Source organism: Pyrus communis, chromosome 11, assembly GCF_041283825.1.
Source record: "Pyrus communis isolate YQ-2024b chromosome 11, ASM4128382v1, whole genome shotgun sequence".
Lineage (NCBI taxonomy): Eukaryota > Viridiplantae > Streptophyta > Magnoliopsida > Rosales > Rosaceae > Pyrus > Pyrus communis.
In genome coordinates this window covers 25,984,720-26,010,115 of record NC_142575.1, presented here as the reverse complement: position 1 = coordinate 26,010,115, position 25,396 = coordinate 25,984,720, and the positions used below count along the sequence as shown (strand labels likewise).

The 25,396-nt window shown below is 34.5% G+C and overlaps 1 protein-coding gene across 2 annotated transcripts; it reads right to left on the bottom strand.

Moving 5' to 3' along the window:
* Positions 1-1,199: 1,199 nt before the first annotated feature.
* On the bottom strand, positions 1,200-4,403 carry LOC137742151 (scarecrow-like protein 21). Of its 2 annotated transcripts, XM_068481920.2 has the most exons (3): positions 4,251-4,403; positions 4,029-4,116; positions 1,200-3,361 (listed from the first exon to the last, which is right to left on the bottom strand). In XM_068481920.2, exon 3 carries the CDS (start codon positions 3,221-3,223, stop codon positions 1,472-1,474), a length of 1,752 nt encoding a protein of 583 aa, XP_068338021.2. In that variant the 5' UTR covers positions 3,224-3,361; positions 4,029-4,116; positions 4,251-4,403; the 3' UTR covers positions 1,200-1,471. The 2 variants fall into 2 exon arrangements, with proteins under 2 accessions (XP_068338021.2, XP_068338019.2); XM_068481918.2 differs by lacking the exon at positions 4,029-4,116.
* Positions 4,404-25,396: the final 20,993 nt, after the last annotated feature.

The following is a 25,396-nucleotide window of genomic DNA, read 5'->3' as shown; positions in this document are numbered from 1 at the left end:
GAACAGGTTTGATAAATGTGCAGAAAGTATTATATTAGTAATTTGAAGATTTATCTTGACATATGTCTTCGACTGTGATTTGTGATTCAAGTTTAAGAAGAAACGGCTTTTTACATGAGTAAGAAAGAAACTCTTTGGCAGCTAATATATTATACTAATGGTATCACCACTGTAATAAATGATTTCTGTGTCCAATTCGTACACGGCAGGAAAAAAAATTCAGAAATCAACAAGACCAAGTAATTTAAATAGAGTAATGTTATTTAGAGGTAATATTAGCACACTTGCCGAAACAATTTTTTATACAAGTGAATCCTATGTTAGTTAAACTTACACTTTCGTTTTTGTACACCTACATTGAACGTTACCCATGATGCTTGTTGATACTTCTGTTCTTTTCTTTTTTTTCTTTTTTTTTCTTTTTTTTTTTTTTTGTATTTTTTTTGGACTACATCGATATTTTTACACTAAAATGAGAGGAGTTTAACTAAGCCACATAATAGACAGCCAAATTTGGTGTCGAATTCATCATTTACGAGATTCAAACCTAAAATCTCTCACTTCTAAACGAAGAGGAATCCTACCAAACAGTAGGTACTGAGTGGCATACTAACACTATACAAGAATTTCCCAACCATTAGCTAGGTCTCCTGCATTATTATGAAGATAATTACCTCTATACATGTAGCTCCTTCATACGTTATTGGATTTGAAGTTTGTGTTAAAAGTACTATAAAAAAAATTATTATGAACACTCTTTCGTTGTATTTCCGAGAAATGATTTCTACACCCCAATTATCCCTGGGGGTTCGCATTCTTTTTTTTTTTTTTTTTCTCTAATACATGTGTTGAATAAAATATTATTAACTGAAAGACTTTTGCATGGTAGCCGAGAAGAAAGACGTTTGCATGGCGGCCGAGACAAAAGAAGTTCCCCGGCATATCAAAAGATATATTAATTTTTGTTACTAAATCAAGTCAATAACGTATACGTATAAAGTATAAGCATCATTGTTGCATTAACATAATCTTCCAGTTAGAGACAGAAGGCATGTTGCTTCTGGTATTGGATATTGAATATTGATCGTTAAATGAAGCAATGACGAAAGACTCTTGTATTTCGTCATTGCTTCATGGCAAACCCCAAAGTGAAAGAAATACTTTGTAAAAGCAAAAAATATAGTGACAAAAAGATCAAGTAAAAGAAACCCTACATTATAATTACATACAACTCTATCAGAGATAGCAAAGGATAGATGAACAGAATCATGTATACATAGCGGTAACACGTTCGGTGGTAGGGAAACACATTCTGCAGCGGCATACAAATGCCGGCCATCCTAAGAACAGTGATCAAAAGCGTTCCATTGAATGAAACTATAGGGCTGCGTGCTATGCATCATGAATCTATTAAAAGAAAAATACAAGCTGGTAAATTCTACTGCTACCTCTGTATCTTTATTTTCTATACTCAGTGCCAGGCAGAAGCCGATACTAAGTTCCTGTCCTTCCATCCCAAGAGCATAGCGCCGTCCCTCTCCACCAGTGTATAATGCTCCGAGTAACACCTCAGCAGACTCCTAATGACAGAGTTTACATATGAGCTCAACGGGTATTGCCGAAACCCTGCCATTGTCAACCTGGACTTCCACTTGCCAAAGAGCTCGTGGCGTTCCACCCTCTCCTTCCCCTCGCAAGCAATGACATTCACAATATCTCTCGCCAAGCAATGCTGCTCCACATTGATTCTCTCCTTGCTGCTCCTTGGCAGGGCCACGTCAATAGACTCGAACATCGCCATGTAGTATTCAAGAGCTTCCACAAACCTATTGAAGAAAGGGGTTGTGTTTGTGTTTGATTCTTGCTCCACCAAAGTGGTTACCTTTGGATTCAGAGACCTCACTGTTCTCAGCAGCCCATCCCTTGGATTGTTCTCATCAACGCTCTCATCTGGTGTGTGATGAAGCTGCAGAGGGAAGTTCACAGCAAGAGCCTCTCCGGGCCTGACATCAAGCATGTCCCGCGTGACATTGGGTGAGAATGCTGGAACTCCATGAAATTCAATTGGGATGTTAAATTTGTCAGAGATGGCTTTCAACCGTCTCCCTACTGCCTCCAACCCATCACCACGGGCATGTTTAGAACGAGGATCATCAATACCTGTAATTCGTACATGGGGAGCCCCACCGGGTCTTGCTGCAAGTGCTTGAAGGAGAGTGACCCACTGACTTCCCTGGGCAATCTGGAAGTCTATAATGTGGATGCGGTCCTCATTTCTGCATGCCTCAGCAATGGCCCCATTGGCTGCCATGTAACCAAACTTTAAGTATGGGCATATCTCAAACAGAATCTGCATGTAGGACAGCAATTCGTTGCTCTCAGGCTCTCTACACCTAAGGGCATGGTAAATATTGGCACCCGATATCTCCTTCCTTGCTACCAGCCCTTCTACCAAGTAAGCTCCAAGTCGCTGGATTGGTTCTCCACTGATAGACACAGCTCCTCTAGCCTTTTCAATCAACTTTTCAAAACCATCCATGTCATTGTTGGAGAGAGCTCCAGCACATGCAATCAGCAATTGCTTCAGATTACCTGCTGGCAAACCCTTTAGAGATGCATCATCTATCACTTTATGACGTTTCTCAATCTGAACTTCACCCAACTGCCTTTGCCTAGAAACAAAGGATGTCTGGCGTTGAACTGGTTGTGAAACCTGGTGCTCCTGGATCCATGACATGGACCTCTGCATCTGCCTTCTGCTACTTTCTCCAATATAAGTGTTTGGTGTGCTGACTGCTTCTTCCTCGTCATCAGGCCCCATTAAAGCACTCTCCAATTCTTGCAAAGTTTGTTTTATATTCTGGTTACTATTTGCATCCCTTAAGGCAGAAGTGCTACCAGAATAGACCTGCAGACCGTCTCGACTACGGTCCACCGAAGGGCTTAATCTTAACTGATGGACGTAACTGTTTGTTTCAAATGAAGAGGTACAGGAGGGGGTGACTCCTGAGAGATTCTTGGAGGAGCTGCGCTCCTCCTGACTGTCGCTCAGTGTCGTAAGAGAGTCGGAATCAAAGTGAGTCAAAAAGGGTGAATTTGGTGAGTTGCTAGTATCAAATTTCAATGACCCAAGTAACCTTTTCCGTAAGGATGGAACAGTGGGAAGTGGAGCTGTATATGAGAATCCTGCACCAGTCGCACCAAATCCAAAATGCTGGTCCATGCTACGAGATTGGCATCAGCTATTCCATGTGAAGAAATCCGACCGCACAGCTTATCAACTAGAATAGGGTCAAGCTTTGTGCTTTCCCCAGAAACACTCTTGGCAACCCTTGTGAACTTTCAAGATAACAGAATAAACCTGCAATATTGATACAGAGAATGGCCCACTAACTAGAGATTCTGAGGGAAAAATTGCAGATAACTGAACCTTGAAAAGCAGAAATTATAACCAACCCACAATCTTTCTTTGCCTAAATGTTTTATCGAATCAATAAACATCGAGAAAAGTTTTAAATCTTAAACGGACTTAAATCAGAATAAAGAGTACTTGAGCTACCCTTTGGAAGCATAGGAAGCAACGAAATGGGCCGCTTCGATCGATAGAATGGAATATTACTTCAGCAAGTGATATCTCGTCTAAGAAGTCCAGGTCTTCCTACCCTTCGACAAAAAGAATCCCAAAGAAGGCAAAGGCCTCTAATTTTCCTAACGCATCACTAGTCCTTCTATCGATTGGTTAGTCAGGAACAGATAACCAAATGGAGATTGATTCAAACTGGCCGAGACTAATCGGTCTCATCAATCGAAAAACAGAAGATCAATTGACCCGACACCAGGAGAACACAGTTTATAAAATTATACAATTGACAAACTATGTTAAGGTATACAATTTATAAAATTTAACTTCCATGTGAATCAATTAGGAGTAATTTTCCATTTGGGACCAAAAAACCAATATCAAAAACAGTTGAACGATTTTACAAAACCCAACACTTCAATTCACAAAACGCTCCAAACCCACTCACCCTCTGTTTGTTTCCCGAGAAAGTGATAGAAAACAGAAGAAAATTAGAAAATCCCAGGATTTCCTCGCTCTATGCGCCACCAATCAACCTACACGCTCCAATCAAAGAAGCCCAATACGAGCTACAACCTCAGATTTTCCCTTTTAGCAAAAAATTATACCTAAACAAATCAATTCAAACATATACATATCTACGAGCAAGCTAATTTGTACGAACAAATACCTGTATTTTCTCTTCTGGGCCTTCTGGGTCGTCTGGGTCGTCTGGGTCTTTAGCTTAGACAGCAAGTTTTGGTAGTGGGTAAGCTCTGGTTCGGTACATGAATCAGTTTCGGTCAAGTTGTGGGAGCTCTGAATTCGCTGAGTTTTCTAAAGTAGCAAATGCTAGGCTTCCAAGGTATATATAGCAGAGAGAGCGAGGAGAGAGAAAGAGAGGGGGTTTGACTCTTTGACGGCGAGTTTGTACGGAAGTAACGGTGACGTAAACAGTGCTGTGTAAAATACTGAATTACTTGAATGACGATCATCTTTTAATTCTTTTTGTACAGATTCTGAATATTCTTAAATTATATTAGTTCATCGTACATTGTTTGATTAGAAATTATTTTAAATTAAATATAAATAGTGTTTGACGAAAACTGACTGTATGATATACAATGAACGAACACGATTTAAACATCTCCATGACCCTTGTAGAGAGAATTTGGAAAAAATACTCTAGTAAATTACATAAGTGATGATGTCATAGTAAACGGAGAGAAAGGGGTGAGGCGTTAGCGCCGACCACACGTTCCAGTGTTTGAACAACAGAACATTCCTAGCTTTGGGTTCGTTGAAAAAGTCATGGGGTGGTCAATACGCGCTTCTTCCCAGCAAGTGGACGCTCTGGACATGTTGGTAAAAGGAAATGATGATATGATTGAAAGTTCGGAATTTCCTAGCATGTACCGGTATATATAAAATTTTGGATTAGGATTATCTTCCTTTTTTTTCTTTTTTTTTTCCTTTTCTTTATTTTTTTAATTATTTGAACAGTCACGGTTAAATCACGTCAATATCTTATATTAATTTTTTATAGTAAGAGAAAAATAAAATAAGAGAATGTGAAAGAAGAAGATGAAAAGGGATGAAAAGAGTTGGGAAGAGAATTCTAGTCCAAAAATTTTAGTGTCGTTTTTAAAAGGCAATACTAGATCTTGTGATTGAAGTAAAATGTTTACATCTGACGGTAATATGGCTCTATTGTAAACCCTCGAAACATTATTGAAAAACCATTGATTCAAATTGATGTTGCAGCTAGCAGATGTTATGGATTAATCACTGGCCGCATATTGAAATCTTTCATTTATTTAGTGCATATTATATCTTGAGCGAGATAATTTCTCATACATCAAGGTCTCAGTTGTTAGAGATGATTTATTTGGATATGACTATTACATATTCAAAACATCTTGATAGAAGAAATTGATGAAATTTTTTTTTTAATTTTATTTGAAGGTTACTTGTGAAAAAAAAAAAATTTTCTCCCCTTATTTTACTATTTTATGAGAATTATTATGAATATCTTTTCTTTCTTGAGCAGTGTTCAAATTAACAAAATAAGGAAGTTGACATTTATTACTTCTTACAAAATGCTTTTAAAATTAATCCGTCGTGGCCATGGCTGCCAAGCCTGGCATGCATAAACATGAGGACGACACCTCTCCCATGGGGCCTATAATCAATGATATTTGTGCCCTTTTTTTTTTTTTTTTTTTGGTAAAATGATATTTGTGGTTTTTCTGCAATACTTTTCCCGAATTCAGCCACATTAGACGAGATGCAAATCAGGTGGCCCATAAACTTTTCACGTGCCTGGATTGGAACCACCGGATATAGTTGCAAATGCTTTGATTGAGGACAAGTCTATTTGAATGTTTTTTATTTACTTTGATTTTTTTTTTCTTGATTCCGCATTTAAAGTTCGGGCCTGTTTTTTTTTTTTTCAAAAATCACACCTTTAAATCTTTTATACTCTTGTACTCTTTTCTCGACTCATTAATAAATGTTGTACTTTTTATCAAAACATAAAAATATTAGTGGCATCTCTTCTACTATAAATCGTAGAAACTACAACGGAGATATCATGATAAAATTTTCGTGAGCTTTTTGAAATTAAAAAATAAAATAAAATAAAAAACTATTGTACTCTTTTAATTGGATTTGTTGTTGTTTCACATCCCGTAGTGTCAAGGTCAATTTGAGAGAATGGATGTGTTGAAAAAACAAATTGGGATAGTGATAAAACATGACCAAATATAAAAATATTGTTTTTTCTAGCTTGAATCGTCTAGAACCGTGGGTTGAAAGCAAAGATTGTTGAGCTTGAACGAGTAAACATAGTTTGACTAGAGAAAAATTTGTCAAACTTGCAGACTTTTCTTTTCTTAACTAATTTAAAAAGTAAAACCTTATTAATTAAACATAATTAATTCAAAAAAATTAAGGTCAAAATAAAGATTTTAACGTTCGGTGTGACTTCAATGCTAACACTTAGGGTCATGAGTATTTTAGCAATTAAATTTTATTTGCACAACTGTTAAATTTTATATTTTCAATATCATACATTTTTTGTATCATTCAGTGCTACGTATCATTGAAAAAAAATTTACTTATATCTTTTATGGGGATAATGTTTGTTGAAAAAAATGGTTCAAATTATGCACTCCAAAATTCCCCTTCTCTGAGTTGTGATTGGGAATTGCTCCCAATCCTGTCCCGTGCGTTGGAGATCGGGAGGAGTTTTCAATCCTGCTCCTGGTCGTGATCTCCATGGTCACCAAATATGGCGGCGGATTTTGTCGCAAGAAATTTTTCACCCAAGATGTGCGGCTTAGGCTAGGTGGTGACACCTCCATCTTCGCTTGTCGATATTTTGAACAAAGATGGTCTTCCTTGTCCTCCGTAGATGGGGTTTTTTTGTCTGAGGCAATTGGGATGACGCTGGAGTCCTTTGTGGCGGCGTCTGTTTGTATCCTGGTTATCTTAGTTTCTGTTTCTGGGTGAGCTGGACTCCCCTCTGTTTGTTTCTTGGCCTTGTGCATTGCTGGCTCATTGAATTGCTTGTTCAACCAAAAATTTCGTCTCAAAAGGTCAACAAGGTCTGGATCGAACATTAAATCGGCATGATGACTTTTTATGTTGTCTACTTTTTTATATTGACTATCGAAGTGGCCAATTGTTTCTTGGCCTTGTTCTACTTTTTCGGTTTTCTTATCATCTATGCAAAGTGTTTATTAAATTTGTCTAATCATCTAATGTTCATTTAATAGATAGACGAAACATGTTTTTCACTTAAACACTTAAACAGGTGAAAATAATTTAATTTGATTGATTTTTTGTATAATTGATCTGTACGGCATTATTATACAAGAAGTAGCATGTCCGATTATCAAGCAATATTATTTAAGATTGTAAGGGATGAAAAAAGTTAAAGAGATATCTATCTCAACATGTTTCGATTTGAGTTAACTTGTATCCAAGTTAAGGTTTAGGGTGATGTGAGTGGTGACAGCTGCAACTGTCAAATTCCCATCAATGATAAATCGTGATGATTAAAGTTTCGTTTAGCAAGTTCTTTGATTAACTAAAAGATTCTAGATAAAATATTTTGAAATCAAATTTTAGTAAAAATAAATTTTGAAAAAAAAAACACTTAAATGATTTTAGTAAAAGCACCTAACTGGTGTTTTAATAAAAATATATGTTAATTTAAAAAACAGTTATCAAACGAGATCTAAGAGCTCAAAGACCTCCCATGAGCATTTTATGCAAAGTTTAGTTAATTAAAATTGAAACTAATGGCTAAATACAATGCCCACGACACTAATGGAGCATACGCATTGCCACGTGGAATTTGAATCTTTTTTTTTTTTTAACTTTTTGACATGACTTGGCACGCTTTAATAAAGCAAAGTTTACATCCCACGTTTGTTCTCCTTCTCCTAACCTTCGTTATCTTTTACTTGCAACCAGCAACTAGCAACTAGCAACCAGCAACTCAAGTTTATTGATACTAACATTGCCTACATTTTGTATGTATGAACACATTTTTTTAGAAAATGTAAAGAAAAAAAGGAAAAGAGAGAGAACGTGGAGAAGTGGAATGTTTTTGTTTTTTTTTTTTTTTTTTAATATTAAAAGTATTTTGACATCATGTGCACCTTCAATAAAAAATAATAAAATTTGAACTTATGAAATTACATTATTGTCCATCATTTTTTTTTTGTGATAGAAGACTAATTTATCTTTTCATCGTTACCGTGTTCTCTCCAGACGGTCATCTCTTCCAAGTCGAGTACGCGCTCTAGGCCGTCTGTAAGCGTAACGCCACCGTCAGCGTCCACGGCACCAACACCATCGTTCTCGACGTCGAGAAGAAGTCCACCGCCAAGCTCCAGGACTCCAGGTACTGAGATCATACACACAAAGTGCTTTCTTTGCTTTGATCTAACTGAGGAAATTTGAAGTGGGCTTTAGGGTTAGGGTTTTTTAATCGCATCGATTTCTAATTTTTTATTTTTTTATTTTTAGGTTTCAATCGCTGCAATTGGTTGAATGGTGCATTGAATTGAAATTGAAACTAATGGGTGAGTTGTTAATTGCGTCATTGCTGTTTAAGAAGAAGAAAATGTCAATTTTACAGTTAAATTCCAGGAACAAAAAGCTTGGTGGTTGGGTTGGAGGGGATGGAATGGTGGAGCCGTGGAGGGGTGTCGGGTGGGGAAGACGAAGGGGTTCTGGGTTTTTGTTTTTTTTTTTGGGTTTCAATGGTTGCAGAGGAGAGAAGGGAGGCTGATGTAAGTGCAGAAGAGAGAATGGTTGTAAGTGCAGGAGAGAGAATGGAGGGAAGGGGTGCGGGTTGCAGAAGAGAGAAGGGAGGGAGAGGGTGCGGGGAAGAAGGTGGGTTTGGATGTTTGTTTGTTGTCGTTTTTTTTTTTTTTTAATATTGATATTGACACGTGCCGTTCAATAATTGTCTATATAAGCGTTACGTTATCAGTTAACAGAAGTTTTAATGGAAAACTTAACAGATGTATGAGACTGTCCCAAATTTAATACTTTAGGTATGACTCTGGGACGAAAAAAACTTTATGTACTAAATATTAAAAACCATGAAACTTGAGAGTAGTAAACTGATATTAACCCATATAAATTAAATCATGTGGTTGTAGATTATTGAATTAGTAATTAAGTGTCGTTGACGTGCTCATTTCTTATTGGTGATACATCATTTTATTTACAAATTTAGTCTAAAAATTTGATCTACCTAACATTGTCCATTTTAAAATAATAGCATCACGAAAACAAACTATGAATTTTCCTGATAAATTGACTTTTCTCTTTCAACTTAGTACAGCTTGATTCAATCTTTTCTTTTTTAAGTGTAATTTAAGGTAGCTGGCAACATCACTTATACTATAAAAGCTTTTTAACTAAATGGTCTTTTAAGTTTACATAATTCTTCATTTTGGTGTCTTACAATCAAAATCGATAAAAGTGATCTTTGAGTTTTGTAAATCATTTTGGTTATTCGTAAAAAATATGTCAATATCCTCGTTAAGTGAAATGATTGGTTTGACCAAAAAAACTCTTAAAAATATGGTCACATAACAAAGATATTAATAGAGTTTCACGAAATGACCAAAATAATTAACGGTGGACAAACTCAATAACCATTCTTATCGATTTTCATTATCAAAAACCGAAATAATAATTTCAGAGAATTTTTTTATTAAAAAGCGTAACATAAATCAAATTTGGTTGCATACGTTTTTTCAAACTAGCGCATGCATGTTTCAGTGTTGGTAGTTGGTGTAATGGACTCCTGTTGTGTGGTTCATATTATGCGCATGATCCATGCTTTCTTCTTTTCCATAATATAGGCTGGAATCTATTTTATACCAAGAAAATGTTCATAATAGATGTGGATTGAGTTAAATCCAAAATATATAATGGGCATATTCGGATAGTATGTAAAATGTATAGTAGTTTATTACGACATAAGATTCTCTGTCTATTCGTAAAGATTGCGGCCGAGTTTGGTTCCATTATCTTATTAAAGTTTATTGAGAATAATTTCGGGAAACCATATATTTAGATCATATTTTATAAATTGTATAACGTGGTTATTATTAATTAACATGTTTATTTTTTATTAATAATTTATTATATGATTTACAAATGTAATCTAAAAAGTTGATCTATCTTTTTTTTTATCTTTTTTTTTTTTTTTTTTTTTTTTTTGAGAAAAGTATGATATTCATTAAGCAAATCAAAATATGTACAAACTGAGGATGGTGTGCATAATGGGTCTCGATAAAAATCTTGCCGGAGATTTCAACCTAGTTGAAGGAAAAGAGCATCCCGCACAACAAGAACATATCCTCAAATGAACAATAATATGAGTTACAAAGACTCCTCTAATAGAATATCCCGGATCAAATCCGGAAGTTCCTCAAACCAAACTACCTCCTGAGTACTAGTAATCCCCATCCAAGCAAGTCGATGCACTACCAAATTACCTTCCCACAAGATATGGCTGACCATAATAGTGGACCACTCCATAAGAAGGCAATGCAAATCATTTATAATAGGATTGAGCTCTGAACAATCATCCCCTTGACCTTTCATGGCTGCCAGCACCAAAATATCATCACCTTCGAAGTGAATCTTCATTCCTGTCATACCTAGCATCTTCACCAACAAGACAGCTCTACGAGTTGCGAGAAACTCAACATGCAAAGCCGAGCATGGTCCCTGAATTGGTCTTGCAACTATAGCAACAAATTGCCCTAAATGGTTTCGGATCACCACTACAACACCTCTTCCCCCGATTTCCATTATGACTCCATGCTCCATCGAAATCACATTTAAACCAACCCTCAGCAGGTCTCCCCTATCTCTGATTCTCTTGTTTAACTTTTCTAGTTTCTGACTTGTGCCATTTATGGAATTTCTGCAACCAACCCTCTGCTCGAAGGGAGGCAACGCCTTACCGTTCTAGAGTATCTCATTCATGTGTTTCCACATATTCCAAATTAGCATTAAACAAAGCTCAAACCCCGAATTAGAGCCATGCAAATGTAAATTGGCTAGCCAAAGCATAAGAGACACACACTGAACGGTATCTACTCTTAAACCCAAACTTTGAAACAACACCGCTCGCGCCACATTGTAATCACGCAGCACATGTTCTATTGATTCCACTTGACCATCGCAGACAACACACAAATCCTCAATCATCACTATTCGTTTGCAAAGATTTAATCTTGTAGGCAGAAAATCCAAACATGCACGCCAAACACAGATTTTCACTTTCCCTGGAACACAAGCTTTCCACAATTTCTTCCAAAATTTCTCGCCCCACAGCATTAGAATAAGAAGAGGAATCAATTACGCCCTCACCACTAGCTGCCAATAAGCCCCGTGCGACATGATAGGCACTACAGACAGTGAACTTCCCATGACGTTCATAATTCCATATTCTACGATCTATAGTATCCCTTAAACTTAATGGAATACCTCTAATTAATGCCACTTCCTCCGGGGAGAAAAGTTCATTCAATAATTGAACATTCCACTGTTTCGACTCCACCCAAAAGAACTTGTCCACCGTGGCATCAACATCCCAATGCATCAGCGGCGGGGTCAAAATACGAAAACAAGACTCCCTTGGCACCCACTCATCGTGTCATATACGTACTCTCCTCCCATTTCCCACATGCCACCAGAGGCCTTTTTGAAGCACTGGTCTTGAAGCTGCGATACTTTGCCAAACATATGAACTATTAGAATTCACCCTCGCTTCAAGAAAATTAACCATGGGGAAATAACGAGCTTTAAAAACACGGAATACAAGAGAGTCAGGATGATGAAGGAACCGCCATGCTTCCTTCGCCAACAATGCCTAATTAAAAGCATAAAGATCTCTAAATCCAAGACCTCCCTCGTGCTTAGGCTTGCATAAGTACCTCCAATTAAGCCAATGAATTTTCCTTTTGCCCGAATCCCCACTCCACCAAAACTTACCTATCATCAAATTCAGTTCCCCACAAAACGATTTAGGAAGAAGGAAGCATTTCATAAAATACATAAGTAATGCCTGAGCCACCGTTTTCACCAACAATTCACGTCCCGCACTACTCAGAAGTCCACCTTGCCAACTTTGAAGCTTTTTCCACACCCTATCTTTAACATACGCAAAAGTTTCCTTATTCGACTTCCAAATTAATACTGGCAAACCCAAATATTTATCATGAAACTCCACTCTCCTCATACCAAGACAATTCGCTAATAACTATTTGTCATAGCTAGTAATATTGGGATTGAAAGAAATACAACTCTTTGCAAAGTTTACCGCTTGACCAGAAGCCATTTAATGCGTTTGCAACACCTGTTTAATATTTTGACACTTACTAGGAGTACCTCTAGCAAAGAGAAAACTATCATCCACGAAGAATAAGTGGTGGATACTAGGGGCAGCCCTACAAACCTTGATCCCCTGCAAATCTCCATCAAGTTCGGCTTTTGTCAATAATGTCGATAGTCCATCTGCACGCATCACAAACAAATATGGGGATAAAGGATCCCCTTGTCTTATACCTCGTTCAAGACACACATAACCCATCGGATCCCCATTCAACTTAAGGGAATAAGTCACCGTAGTAATGCACAACATAATTGTACGGATCCACCTATCAGAAAACCCCATGCGGTGCATCATAGCCTCAAGGAATTTCCATTCCACACGATCATATGCCTTGCTAATATCCAACTTCAACGCCATGAGACCATTAGATCCTGAGGAACGTTGATGCATATAATGGGCCACTTCAACAGCCACCAAATAATTATCAGAAATTAATCATCCCGGAACAAACACACTTTGTGTAGGGGAAATAACACGAGGAAGGATAGTCTTCAACATGTTCGTCAATACTTTTGCCACTATTTTGTACAAGACATTGCACAAGCTAATAAGGCGTAGTTCTGTTCGATGTAACATCCTTCACTTTAGGAATTAGTGTGACATGGGTATAATTGGTTTTCCGAAGGATATGTCCAGAAAGGAGCATGGACCGTACCCCATTGCAAACATCAATACCGACCACCCCCCAATGCTTCTGATAAAACCCCAGAGACATATCGTCAGGGCCCCGTGCTTTCGTAGGATGCATCTGAAACACAGCCAACTTAATCTCCTCATCCATGAACGGGCTATCAAGATAAATGTTCATCTCCTCAGTCAATGAAGGCATGATATTACATAAAATGTCTTCGAAGTTCGCCACCCCGCTGGAGCTAAAAAGCTTGGTGAAGTAAGAAACCACAATCTCCTCCAAGCCCATACGATCCTCAAGCTAACCCCCGTTATCATCCAATAACCCATACAAGCAGTTACGCTTTTGTCTCCTATTAGCTTTCTGATGGAAGTATTTGGTATTTCGGTCTCCCATTTTAACCCAATTCCCTTTTGAACATTGTCTCCCAAATTGTTCCTCTTGTTCAAGTAACCTATTCAACTTACCAATAAGCTCCTTTTTCTGTTCAATAGATTCCTCCATGAAAGGTTGACCCAACAAACTCGTAAGCTTGTCCTCCACTTCCCTAATCTCTCTCGGTCCTGACCTAGCATTGCTCTAGGCCTAATTATTAAGCTTCATTCGTGTCAACTTAATCTTCTTAGTGACCTGAAACATTGGCGATCCCTCCACAACATGGTTCCACCCCTCTTGTACCACTTCATGACACCCCTCCTGCATGTGCCAAGCTTCCTCATAACGAAATTGCTTCTTATGACTTGGACATTGCAAGTGAGCCCTATCTGAATGCAAAATTAGCATCTCTCCTTTTTTTTCTTTTTTCTTTTTTTGTTCTTTTCTGTTCTTAGTTTATGTATTTGGATTCCCCTTCCTATACAAACTCCTTTACTTAAATGCAACATGCTCTCCCTTCTTAGAGATTCTAATGTTCATGGAGTTCCAACATATTTGTTGAGTAGAAAATCTTGTTAAAGATGTTCTAGCAAACTGTGGACATACTGTATCGAATATTTGTGTGGTATTGTAATTTTCTCAAGTTGGTGGTTCTAAAATCAGCTTTGATAATTGACAGTTACATTAATGTTCTTTAACAATTTAACGTGACATGTTATATTGTTCGTTTATGATCTAAATCGTAATTTTACTTTGCAAAAGTCAAACTCTGGATGGATTACAATAAACGTTTAATCAATAATCATAACAATATCGTCCATATATTTTGTTATGGTATAGATGCAGCCATGTGGATACGTACGACAGACAATGAACTTGAAGGAGAAAGGTCAGAATCAATTTATCTACCCCAATCATCCAACCTTTATCCTTAAAATCTGCAATCATACATTTGTCCAAAAGAGCAGATATGATTCTGTTCAACCAAACCCTGAAAATCACGTCAGAATTCTGTCACGCTTTCCATATGTCCAAATAACACGTATACTCCGCCCTTTTGGCATGATCAACAAATTTAAACTTTAATCTCATGTTACTTTCACCTTCTTTTGATTTAATCTGTATTTTTTTTGTAAACAACCATGAACTAATGATAAACAATAACTTTACAGTACTTTGCTTTTTGCGGAATCAAGGATTAAAAGGTTACTTATAATTAAGGACTACTAATTGAAAGCAAAGATTTGAATGCATCCGATACTTATGCCAAGTAAAGATCATGAACGTTAACTAAAACACTTGTAGTACACAAAAGGGATAGATAAGCATTAGTTATCAAGTGATTTGCTTTTGCTTATGACTTTGGACAATCATGAACACCAACTTCCTCACATTTTTATGTACTATCCTCGTTCACACTACATGCAATATCAAAGTTACTATGTAAGGATGTCAAAGTAATTAAGTGTCGCGACTACTATACCTATTCTCATGAAATAAGAGCAAATTTAATATTAACATCCTGTCATCGACATGCTAATCACGCTAGAATTAACTATGCATGGATTATTAATTAGATAATTGAATGAAAATTTTTTAGGGTAACTCACATATTGTCACATGGTATTACAATTTACGTGTTATAATATGAGTGACGGACAAGTTTATGTATATACTTTCAAGATAGAGACTCAAATAGGTAAGTACTGTTAAATTAAAAACATGTTATAATATGAGTGAACTATAAAACTACATTATGTCATGATGGCAACACAAAAAAAAATTTCACATAGAAGAATGACGTTAATCGTGGAACGTGACACAAGAGAAACTTTTTATCCCTATCAATCCATTACATCTTATATACAAGCAATCTAAAAAATCATAATTCTCTTAATTAGTAAGAATGATCATAAACCTCAAATAAGATAGAGTAATGAAAAAATTATTTTACAGACTAGAGAGTTTAGTGTCTAACATTTAGGATTAGAGTTTACATAGAAGGACTCCCCAAACTAAACAAGAAATAGTAACAATTGAAGGTTACACTAATTGATTAGTACAAGTGCATAATATATGCACTATTGTGTCCCCAAGTCCCAACCCTTATTCCAATTTCCTTCAATTTCCTTTGTCTTTGTATACACTATTGGGTCATGATCTGCAAAACATAGTGTTTGGACCTACTTTTGCACGCACTCGACCTATATACTCTAAGTTGTTGGATAAAAAAATATCAAGAATCATGATTCGTTTTCAGATAAAGGTTGAATCAATCTAAGTTCAGAGTCCTAGTTGAAGACAGTGAGACTTGGCGATGGTAGAGTTTCGACCAGGAATAATTCCTAGTATATTCAGAGAACTTGCAGTGGAATTGAAATATTATAAGAATTTAACAACTCGACTTGTGAAATTCACCCCTATAAATACGAGGTTTTGCAACTTAGAGAAAGGCTTCAACTCAACACACAAACTCAAATGCTCTACGCGAAACCTTGCTTTATGCAAAACCTTCTTACACCTCTGAGAAAAATACTAATTATCCTTAACCCTTTGTCAGCACATCCTTAGTTTAGATTAACATCACTGTATTGGCAACCTGCGACATGTTCAATTTGGATTAACACCACTAGAGCCATATAATTAGTCGATGGAGAAGTACCTTTAGTTTGGATTAACAACACTACTTCAAGTTTGGATGTTATCTATCCAATTGTCATTCGACGAGGAATCTTTGATTCTTTCGCCGAACAAGGTCACTTCATTATAGCTCTCCAGCAAAGTGAAGCATTTATGATAGGTAACTCTTATGTGTACTTCGGAGTCCAATATTCAGGCAATCGAACAACATTCACCATAAAGACGCTTATATCATTTGAGCATCTTTACCTTTACAGCCTGATATCGATTCAGGTCTCTTATATTCTCACGAATATAGTTGAACCTGTAAAAGATCCTGAATTTTACAGTGAATTATGTAACCATATCTTTAGGTTCTAGAATCCTAGGCCGAGAGTGTTCTTTCTTCAGTCGTTGCTGCTCAAGTGAAGAAGTCAGTAGTGTGCGTTGAGTGCGTGCAAAAAACAACTTTTTAAAACTCTAAGAGTTAGTTTGGTATTCACGTGCTTGTTAAAATAAAATAAAATAAAATAAAAACTATTTTTGCTGTGTTAAGAGAATAAACAACTGTAAAATAAAGTTGTTAAGTGTTTGGTAAACCTTTTTTGTAAAAAATTTTTTAAAAAAAAAAATTCTAAACGTTTGGTAAATTTTTGTATAAAACTGCTATGAATATGTTAAATGACTAAAAAAGATATGATATTGAATGTGATATAATTATTGTCAAAGAGAATAATAAAGAGGCAAATATTGTAATTTTGTAAAATGTGCGTGGGTATATTTTTCATTTCAAATTTCATTAAATATGCACAGTTCACTGATTTGACAAAAAAAAATAAAAATAAAAAAAACATGTTTTTAAAAGAATGATAGACCATGCTTATGCTTTTCTTTTCTTTTTTTTAACTATCATTGATATCAGTTATCTTAAAAGAAAACTTTTTTTTTTGTTTTATCAAACACATTTGAAGTTTTATATATTTTAATAAACTGTTTTTTCTAAAAGCATCATAATTCCAAATCCGTTCTTATTTTACTTGCATTCAAAGAATAATGTAATTAGATGAATAATTATTCGGTTTACGTGCCACATGGCTTTTAATTTCTATTGTCATCACACAGATTCAATCACGTCATGGCACCGGCCACTTTATTTGTTCCTTCCCATCTTTGGGTCTTTGGATAATCTGACCAATATTCACGTGCTTCCTGAGTGTTCATAACTGGAAGTCGGCACATATAAATTGTATTTTCCAATCTCCACATAAATTGAAAAAAATAAATAAAATATATATCGTACATGTGGTCAACCTTGTGAATTTCTCAATCATTCTGTGCGTCACACGGCAAATGAAAAGCCGGAAAAGCCAGACAAAACTGTAGACCGGGAGGGTGCGTTCCCATTTCTCATAGGCCTCCAGGGATACAGTATTAAATCCGCACGTGATTAAAAAACGAAGTATCTATCTGTAATTACGTTGGCATGCCACGTCACCAGTGTGTCAAAGTTGATGTGATGGAGCAGCCGGATTCTCTTATGAAAATTCGGATGATGAATTAATTGTATCTGTTCATCGTGCGACTAAAAATTATTTTAATATAAATAATACTCAATAAAAATTAACTGCACGATGTATGTTAAATAGACACCATTAATTGATCTTTCAGATCTACACACAAAAAAAAAAATTCGAAGAGAATCTTCATCCCAAGCAGAATCGAGATTATGCGTTTAATTATTTGTTTATGTTAAGTTTTGGTTTCCCACCTGGATTGTGCTGGAATTTTCAAATTTGGCCATATTCCGAGGTGTCACTTTTGTTAAACAAGGAAATAATTAGTTTTTTAGCACATTTCAACGGATAATTTATCTTTCATACATGCCATGAAGAACATTTTTTTATCAAATAATGTCGTGAATATTTGTCTCATATAATTTTAGATGAGTGGATTTTTACACGTTTGTTTACCTTTTCACATAAAAAGTTAAATAAGAATGTTTGAGAAGTGAAAAATAACGTGTTTATAATTACTCGAAACTTAATTAAGTATTAAAAAGTAGGAAGTTTTAACGAAAAATCCACAGTACTATTCACTTTAACGAAAAACTACATTTTAATACTAAAAAGTCAATCCTAGTACTATTCACTTTACCCTTTATTTTATCCTTATCATTCAAACTCAAAGTTTTCAAATCATTTTTATTAGTTTTCCTTAAAAAGTATGATGATAAGTTAGACCAACTTCCTAATAGATTTCTTAGCAAAAAAGCAAAATGTTTAAGGATTTAAAAAAGAAATTAACATGTTAATAGCAGTAGGTAGGACCCTACTTCTACTAACATCGCAGTGGTCTACAGAGTTATCAAATTTTATGGTGTGGATTTTGAAAATCTAAGTTGTGATTTAATCTCAAATACGATATTTCGTACGTGTAAGAGGAGCATATATGCATGAGGTCCACATGTGTATTGTGAATGGCATACACGTGTGCTGTGAGTTGTGATTAGCTAGGGCTAGAGTTCGCAAATTAATCTCTTGGACAGTTAATGAGTACCCGTTTAATTTGATATCACTATAATATAGATGTGAGATTGGTAGTGGTAATAATTGTGTAAGGTGAAAACAAACAAAATAGGTCTTAATGGATACCTGTTGATCAGGATCGTCTATGAGATTTCGAGAGTCCTGTGCGAAATTTATAAAATGACTCATTTTTAAGATATATATATATTTTTTTTTAAAGCAGGACAATATATTTGTACTAGAAAGTAATAACTTAAATCAAAACAAACTTTAAGACTCACTAATTGTAAGTTTACAAATGTCATTGAATAATAAGTAAAAAAAGTTACAAACATAACATTCACTAAATAAACAAAAGTAGTTCAATCTTAGGCAACCAAATAAGAAAAAAAAAAACCTTCAAAAACTCTAACTTCAAAGTTTCACTTGAATATATAGCATTATTATATAATAAAATTGAAAAGTAAAACATTTTTTAAGGTGTTATTGACACTCCTAATATCTCATTGTGTACCCCAAGTTTTTATATTTAGAAAAAAGAAATTTACACTTATAAGAAGTGCACTATGACATTTTAAAGTGCTAATAAAAGTAATTTTTTTTTAGTATATAACATTATTACATATAAATATAAGATATCGCCACTTAGTACTACGGTATAATAATATTTCTTTTCACTTGTAAATAACAAATCTTAAGTTCAATTCTCGTCAAAGATGAATTTCAATTATATTATTGCTAGTCAATTATAAAGTTTAGCCCGTTCTCCACCCTCTTAGTATAAATAATCATTTGTTCAAACGTTAAATACAAAATACCAAATTTTTTAGGAAACCCTATACAATTGCACTTTTTGCTTCCTCTTAATGCCATCTCTACCGTTGACAATCCAAATGATTAATTTACCACCTCTAGCTAAGGCACGGTTTATTTTCTTTTGGAGGTGGCGACGGTGGAGGGTAATAATTTAAAAAAAAATTCAATTTGGTATGAGAAAATTTCTGGTTCCCCATTCGTTGAGAAGGATGATTTCAATTAGAAATATGGGATGGGCAAATAAAAAAGGGGGAGGTCTTGTTGGGTTATTGTATGACATTTATCCGATGGGCCCATAATAAATTAGAAGACGTACAGAATTCTAACTGGACAAAAGGGCCGACCAAGTTTCCAACCCATATCTGAAGCCCGCATTTAAAAACCCAGGACAAACAATAACGTTAACCAAAAACGTAACTCATGCACAATTTGGTGATGACAATGATGCTATCGAGGGCTAATTACAATTAGTTTTGTAGAGAGTGTGAATTTTATGTCAGAAAATTAATTTTTTTATACAATTATCATCTCGACGGTCAAATAATGATTATATTAAATATATATGTTCATATGAATTATATATGACCGTTAATAAGTATAATAAATACATGTAAATATTGTAGTCAGTCTTTAAATGATGTTCAATCTATCCCCTTAGTTTTTTTTAGGTACAATCTATCTCTTTAGTTATCAATTAATTTTAATAGATGTTCGCATTTTAATAATTTTCAATCCAATTTGACGAAATAACATTAGATAGAGATTAACAAAAACACTTTTGCCTTTTCTTTTTGTTGACAACGAAAAATCATTTTTGTAATTTTCACTCTGATTTGATGAAATACTAAAAGAGAAAACCCGAACAAAATCAATAGAGTAAAAGGGAGTGTTAAAGTGGAAATCAAGCACTCTTGTGACCATTTTCAACTGGATTCGAGACTCCTCCACCCTCTTTCTCCCTCCCCCCTCAGAACCCACCTAACTATTGATAAAAAAAGGCGGACATGTAACCACTTTTATATCCTTTTTGAATCGACGAGATCATGTGGCGGTGACCCTTTACTACAATGGTGAAAAGATATTGAGGCATTGCATGATAGAATGAGTTCAAACTCCGTTAGTGACTAATATAACAAAATCTATGGTTTGACAAAAAAAAAAAAAAAAAAAAATTCAACGAGATCATGTAAGTTACTAATGACATGCTCAGATGACGGCTTTCTAAGAGTTTGTTTGAATGTACTTTTAAATGACTAAAAACGCTTTTGGTGAAAATATTTTTGGAACCAATCCTTAGTAAAAATGCAAGTAAATCCTGGAAAAGCACTTAAAGTGCTTCCCAGAAGAAGCACATAACTGGTGCTTCTTACAGAAAACACTTAAATTGCTTTTGAAACCCAAAAACATTTTCTCTAAAAACACTTTCAGTTATTTTAAAAGCACATCCAAAAAAACGTAAGTGTTATGGGATTTAGGCTATAAATGAACTACACAACACTAGATTAAGAGATTTTGGGTTTGAATAGATAGAGAGATTGAAAATGCACTACATTAGTATTACCAAGCTACTAATATACAGGATTTCCAAATGACTTCTTTATAATTCGATTACGTGTGTTGCATCTATTCATTTGAAATCCTTGCATTTAATAAAGCAAACTTTAACGAAATGCTCCTGGTACTGTTCAATTTAACGAAAAATCATATTTTTACATTAAAAAATCAATCCTAGTACTATTCACTTTACCTTTTATTTTATCCTTATCGTTAAAACTCAAAAATTTCAAACTATTTTCATTAGTTTTCCTTTTAATAAATTTAGGGTTTATGTATCACAGTAAAAAACTCAACTCTCCATGTTATTTAAAGTTTAAAGGTCTTCGATTTTCAACTAAGAATATATGGCCTACAAGTTTGGTTTGGTTTCTGTCATTCTCTCATAAATTCAATTTACTACATCCAACACCCAAAATAATTAGGTAACATTATTTCAGTTTTGAAAGTTTAGAATGTTCTCTAAAGTTGAGTATTTAACGAAAAATCACATTTTTACATTAAAAAGTCAATCCTGGTACTATTCACTTTACCTTTTATTTAAACTCAAAATTTTCAATCATTTTTCATTAGTTTTCCTTTTAATAAATTTTGAATTTATGTATCACAATAAAAACTCAACTCTCCATGTTATTTAAAGTTTAAAGGTCTTCGATTTTCAACTAAGAATATATGGCCTACAAGTTTGGTTTGGTTTCTGTCATTCTCTCGTAAATTCAATTTACTACATCCAACACCCAAAATAATTTGCTAACATTATTTCAGTTTTGAAAGTTTTAGAATGTTCTCTAAAGTTGAGTATTTAACAAAAATTAACATTTTTACACTAAAAAGTTAATCCTGGTACTATTCACTTTACCTTTTTTTTTAAATTCAAAGTTTTCAATCCCTTTTTATTAGTTTTTCTTTTAATAAATTCAGGGTTTATGTATCACAATAAGACCAACTTCAATGGTGGGCTAAAAGCTAAATTACGCCTCAAAATTTCCCCCCAAACCCATTCCAACCCAAGGGGAAAATTTGGGCTAAATGCTAAACCAAGGCCAAATTCCTCCCAAAATTTAGCCCAGAAATAGGAGTGGACTCCACCCAATATTTATCTAAATTTAAATTTTTTTAGATTAAAATGTTCATAAAATTAATTTACGATAGTCTACATATTTATTTAAAAAAAAATTTAATTTAACAAAAAAAAATAGCCTAAGTTCATTCTTTAATAATCCCGGACTAAAATTTTAGGCTATACCGGTTGGAGTAGAAAAGCTGTTTCTGGGCTAAAAGCTAAATTTTCCAAGCTAAAATATTTAACTTTTAACCCAACCATTGCAGATGGTCTAAAAACTCAACTCTCCATGTTATTTAAAGTTTAAAGGTCTTCGATTTTCAACTAAGAATATATGGCCTACGACTTTGGTTTAGTTTCCGTCATTCTCTCATAAATTCAATTTACTACATCCAACACCCAAAATAATTTGCTAACATTATTTCAGTTTTGAAAGTTTAGAATGTTCTCTAAAGTTGAGTATTTAACAAAAATTAATATTTTTACACTAAAAAGTCAATCATGGTACTATTCACTTTACTTTTTTTTTTAATTCAAAGTTTTCAATCCCTTTTTATTAGTTTTCATTTTAATAAATTTAGGGTTTATGTATCACAATAAAAACTCAACTCTCCATGTTATTTAAAGTTTAAAGGTCTTCGATTTTCAACTAAGAATATATGGCCTACAAGTTTGGTTTGGTTTCTGTCATTCTCTCATAAATTCAATTTACTACATCCAACACCCAAAATAATTTGCTAACATTATTTCAGTTTTGAAAGTTTAGAATGTTCTCTAAAGTTGAGTATTTAACAAAAATTAACATTTTTATACTAAAAAGTCAATCATAGTACTATTCACTTTACTTTTTTTTAAATTCAAAGTTTTCAATCCCTTTTTATTAGTTTTCCTTTTAATAAATTTAGGGTTTATGTATCACAATAAAAACTCAACTCTCCATGTTATTTTAAGTTTAAAGGTCTTCGATTTTCAACTAAGAAAATATGGCCTACAAGTTTGGTTTGGTTTCTGTCATTCTCTCATAAATTCAATTTACTACATCCAACACCCAAAATAATTTGCTAACATTATTTCAGTTTTGAAAGTTTAGAATGTTCTCCAACGTTGAGTATTTAAAGTGCTTTTGCATAGTTGCAATTTTGGATATATCATGATTACTATATGGAATCAGTTAGACCATTTACAGTAATTTGTTGTTGTGGGAAAATCTATGAATTAAACAAATGAGTTCGATATAGAATATACCAAACAAAATTAATGAATTTCAGACCGTCGTATTATTCTTATAAACGATTGTATGAATTTTGGATCAACGTCTCATTTTTACAAATTATTACACAAACCACGAACAAGAACGTCATTAAAATGAGAATTCAGTTGCAACAAAACTAGTTAGATTGCCTATGGAATGATATGATATATGGACAACTCGAAGAGAAACAAAATCACATGCAGTCACATGTGCTTCTCACATGCCCCATGGACCCCGACCATGAGGACATTTGCTTGCTTCAACCTCATGCTACAATTAATAGGAAAACTCAATATCTTTGCCTCCAAGGTAACTGTGATGGGAGCACACACTAATGAGTTTTGCGTTTCGTTTATATTCTTTTTCATTTGTAAGTAAGAGATTCACATAAATAACAAGAAAATATTATATTTGGATTGAGTTTGATACCCAATTAGTGATTGATCCATTTTGTAACATAACCTAATTCCCCTTCTCTTAAAATATATAGTTGTATAAAAAAAAATTGATCACACGTTCAATGGTGAATAAGCATATTTCAACATGATCTGTTTTGTTATCATGTCTATTATTGGGGGAGTGACACTTTAATTGTGCTCCACTTCTACACAATATAGAACCACTCCGTAAGATGAATTTATCTGCGCTTGTATTATATATTAGGGCTAGAAATCTTGCTTGCAATATATTCAACGTCGTCAAATAATAATGTTGCCAAAAAATACATTGCTAATTGCTACCTAATACAAGAGCAAATTATCCGTACATGCGCTCACGGTTATACCTTTCATGAATGCAATTGTCATGAGATAAGACCTTATGGTAAGATTCCATAGCTTCGTTTGATGTTTAGGATTGAAAGATAATGTGCGTCGAATAAAGAAATGATGCAATCTAAAATTTTGTCCAAATTTAAGGTAGATGATGAAATAGTATGAAAATAATCTCTCACTCAATTCTACTATTTTTTTGGGAATCGTAATATATAGTTTAATTTGTTACTAATCTAGATTAGAGTAGATAAGTTGTGTTTCTACTTTAAACTTGGACAAAATTTAGAAGTTTGTAATCATTTATTCATTCAACGTAAATTGAATTTAGTAAGTTATCTAATGAAATATTTACATTAGAAACTAAACAATGCCAATGGATAAGATCATCCGCAAATCACATCGACCAATAATTTAGCTTAACCTAGCCCTCGCAATAGAAAGGAAATGAATTTTGCACACCACTTTTTTACTTTATGCATATTTTTTTTCCTACAAATTAGATTGAAAAAATCAAAAGATAATCAATCAACATAATTGACTCTTGCAAAAGTTGATAAAGAGTGCAAAATCTCTCATGTCACAGAAAATTCTCCTTTCGAAAACTTTACAGTTGTACACTGGGTCTAGGGACAAGCACTACCTTGAACTTGAAGCCTCCCATTTTGAGCTTTGTATGAGCTCACTTGACCGTTTAGCTAATAATTAACTTCCCATCTAGCATTACTATCGTAATATGACAGTTAATAAAGTGAATAAGTGATCGACTATCTACTCATTTCTACAACAAAACCATCATTGCAAACACTGTTTAGGGTTTAGAACTACACCCCACTAAGGCAATAATTGCTCAGGTAATTGGGCAATGGCAATTATTGCCTTTGTGCATAGTGATTGCATGAGTGTATTTCTATCCTGTAAACAAATTGTTTGGGCAATTGATATTAAAAATTATATTTAAAAAATAATAATAAAAATGTAATTTTATGTTTAATTTCAGATATGATTGCCACTTTATATTATGGTCTAGTCATATTCATCTTCACTTGTAAGTGAAAGGCCTTAAGTTCGATTCTCGTCAAAGACGAATTTCAACCGCATTATTGCTAGTGTGACATCCCACATCGCCCAAGGGAGTGATCCTTATATGTATATTCTCATCCCTACCTAGCACGAGGCTTTTTGGGAGCTCACTGACTTCGGGTTCCATAGGAACTCCGAAGTTAAGCGAGAAGGGGGCTAAAGCAATCCCATGATGGGTGACCCACTGGGAAGTTGCTCGTGAGTTCCCAAA

What these genes read in the sequence shown, in the direction of transcription:
- LOC137742151 (XM_068481920.2), bottom strand. Translation starts at nt 3,223, where the DNA reads ATGGACCAGCATTTTGGATTTGGTGCGACTGGTGCAGGATTCTCATAT.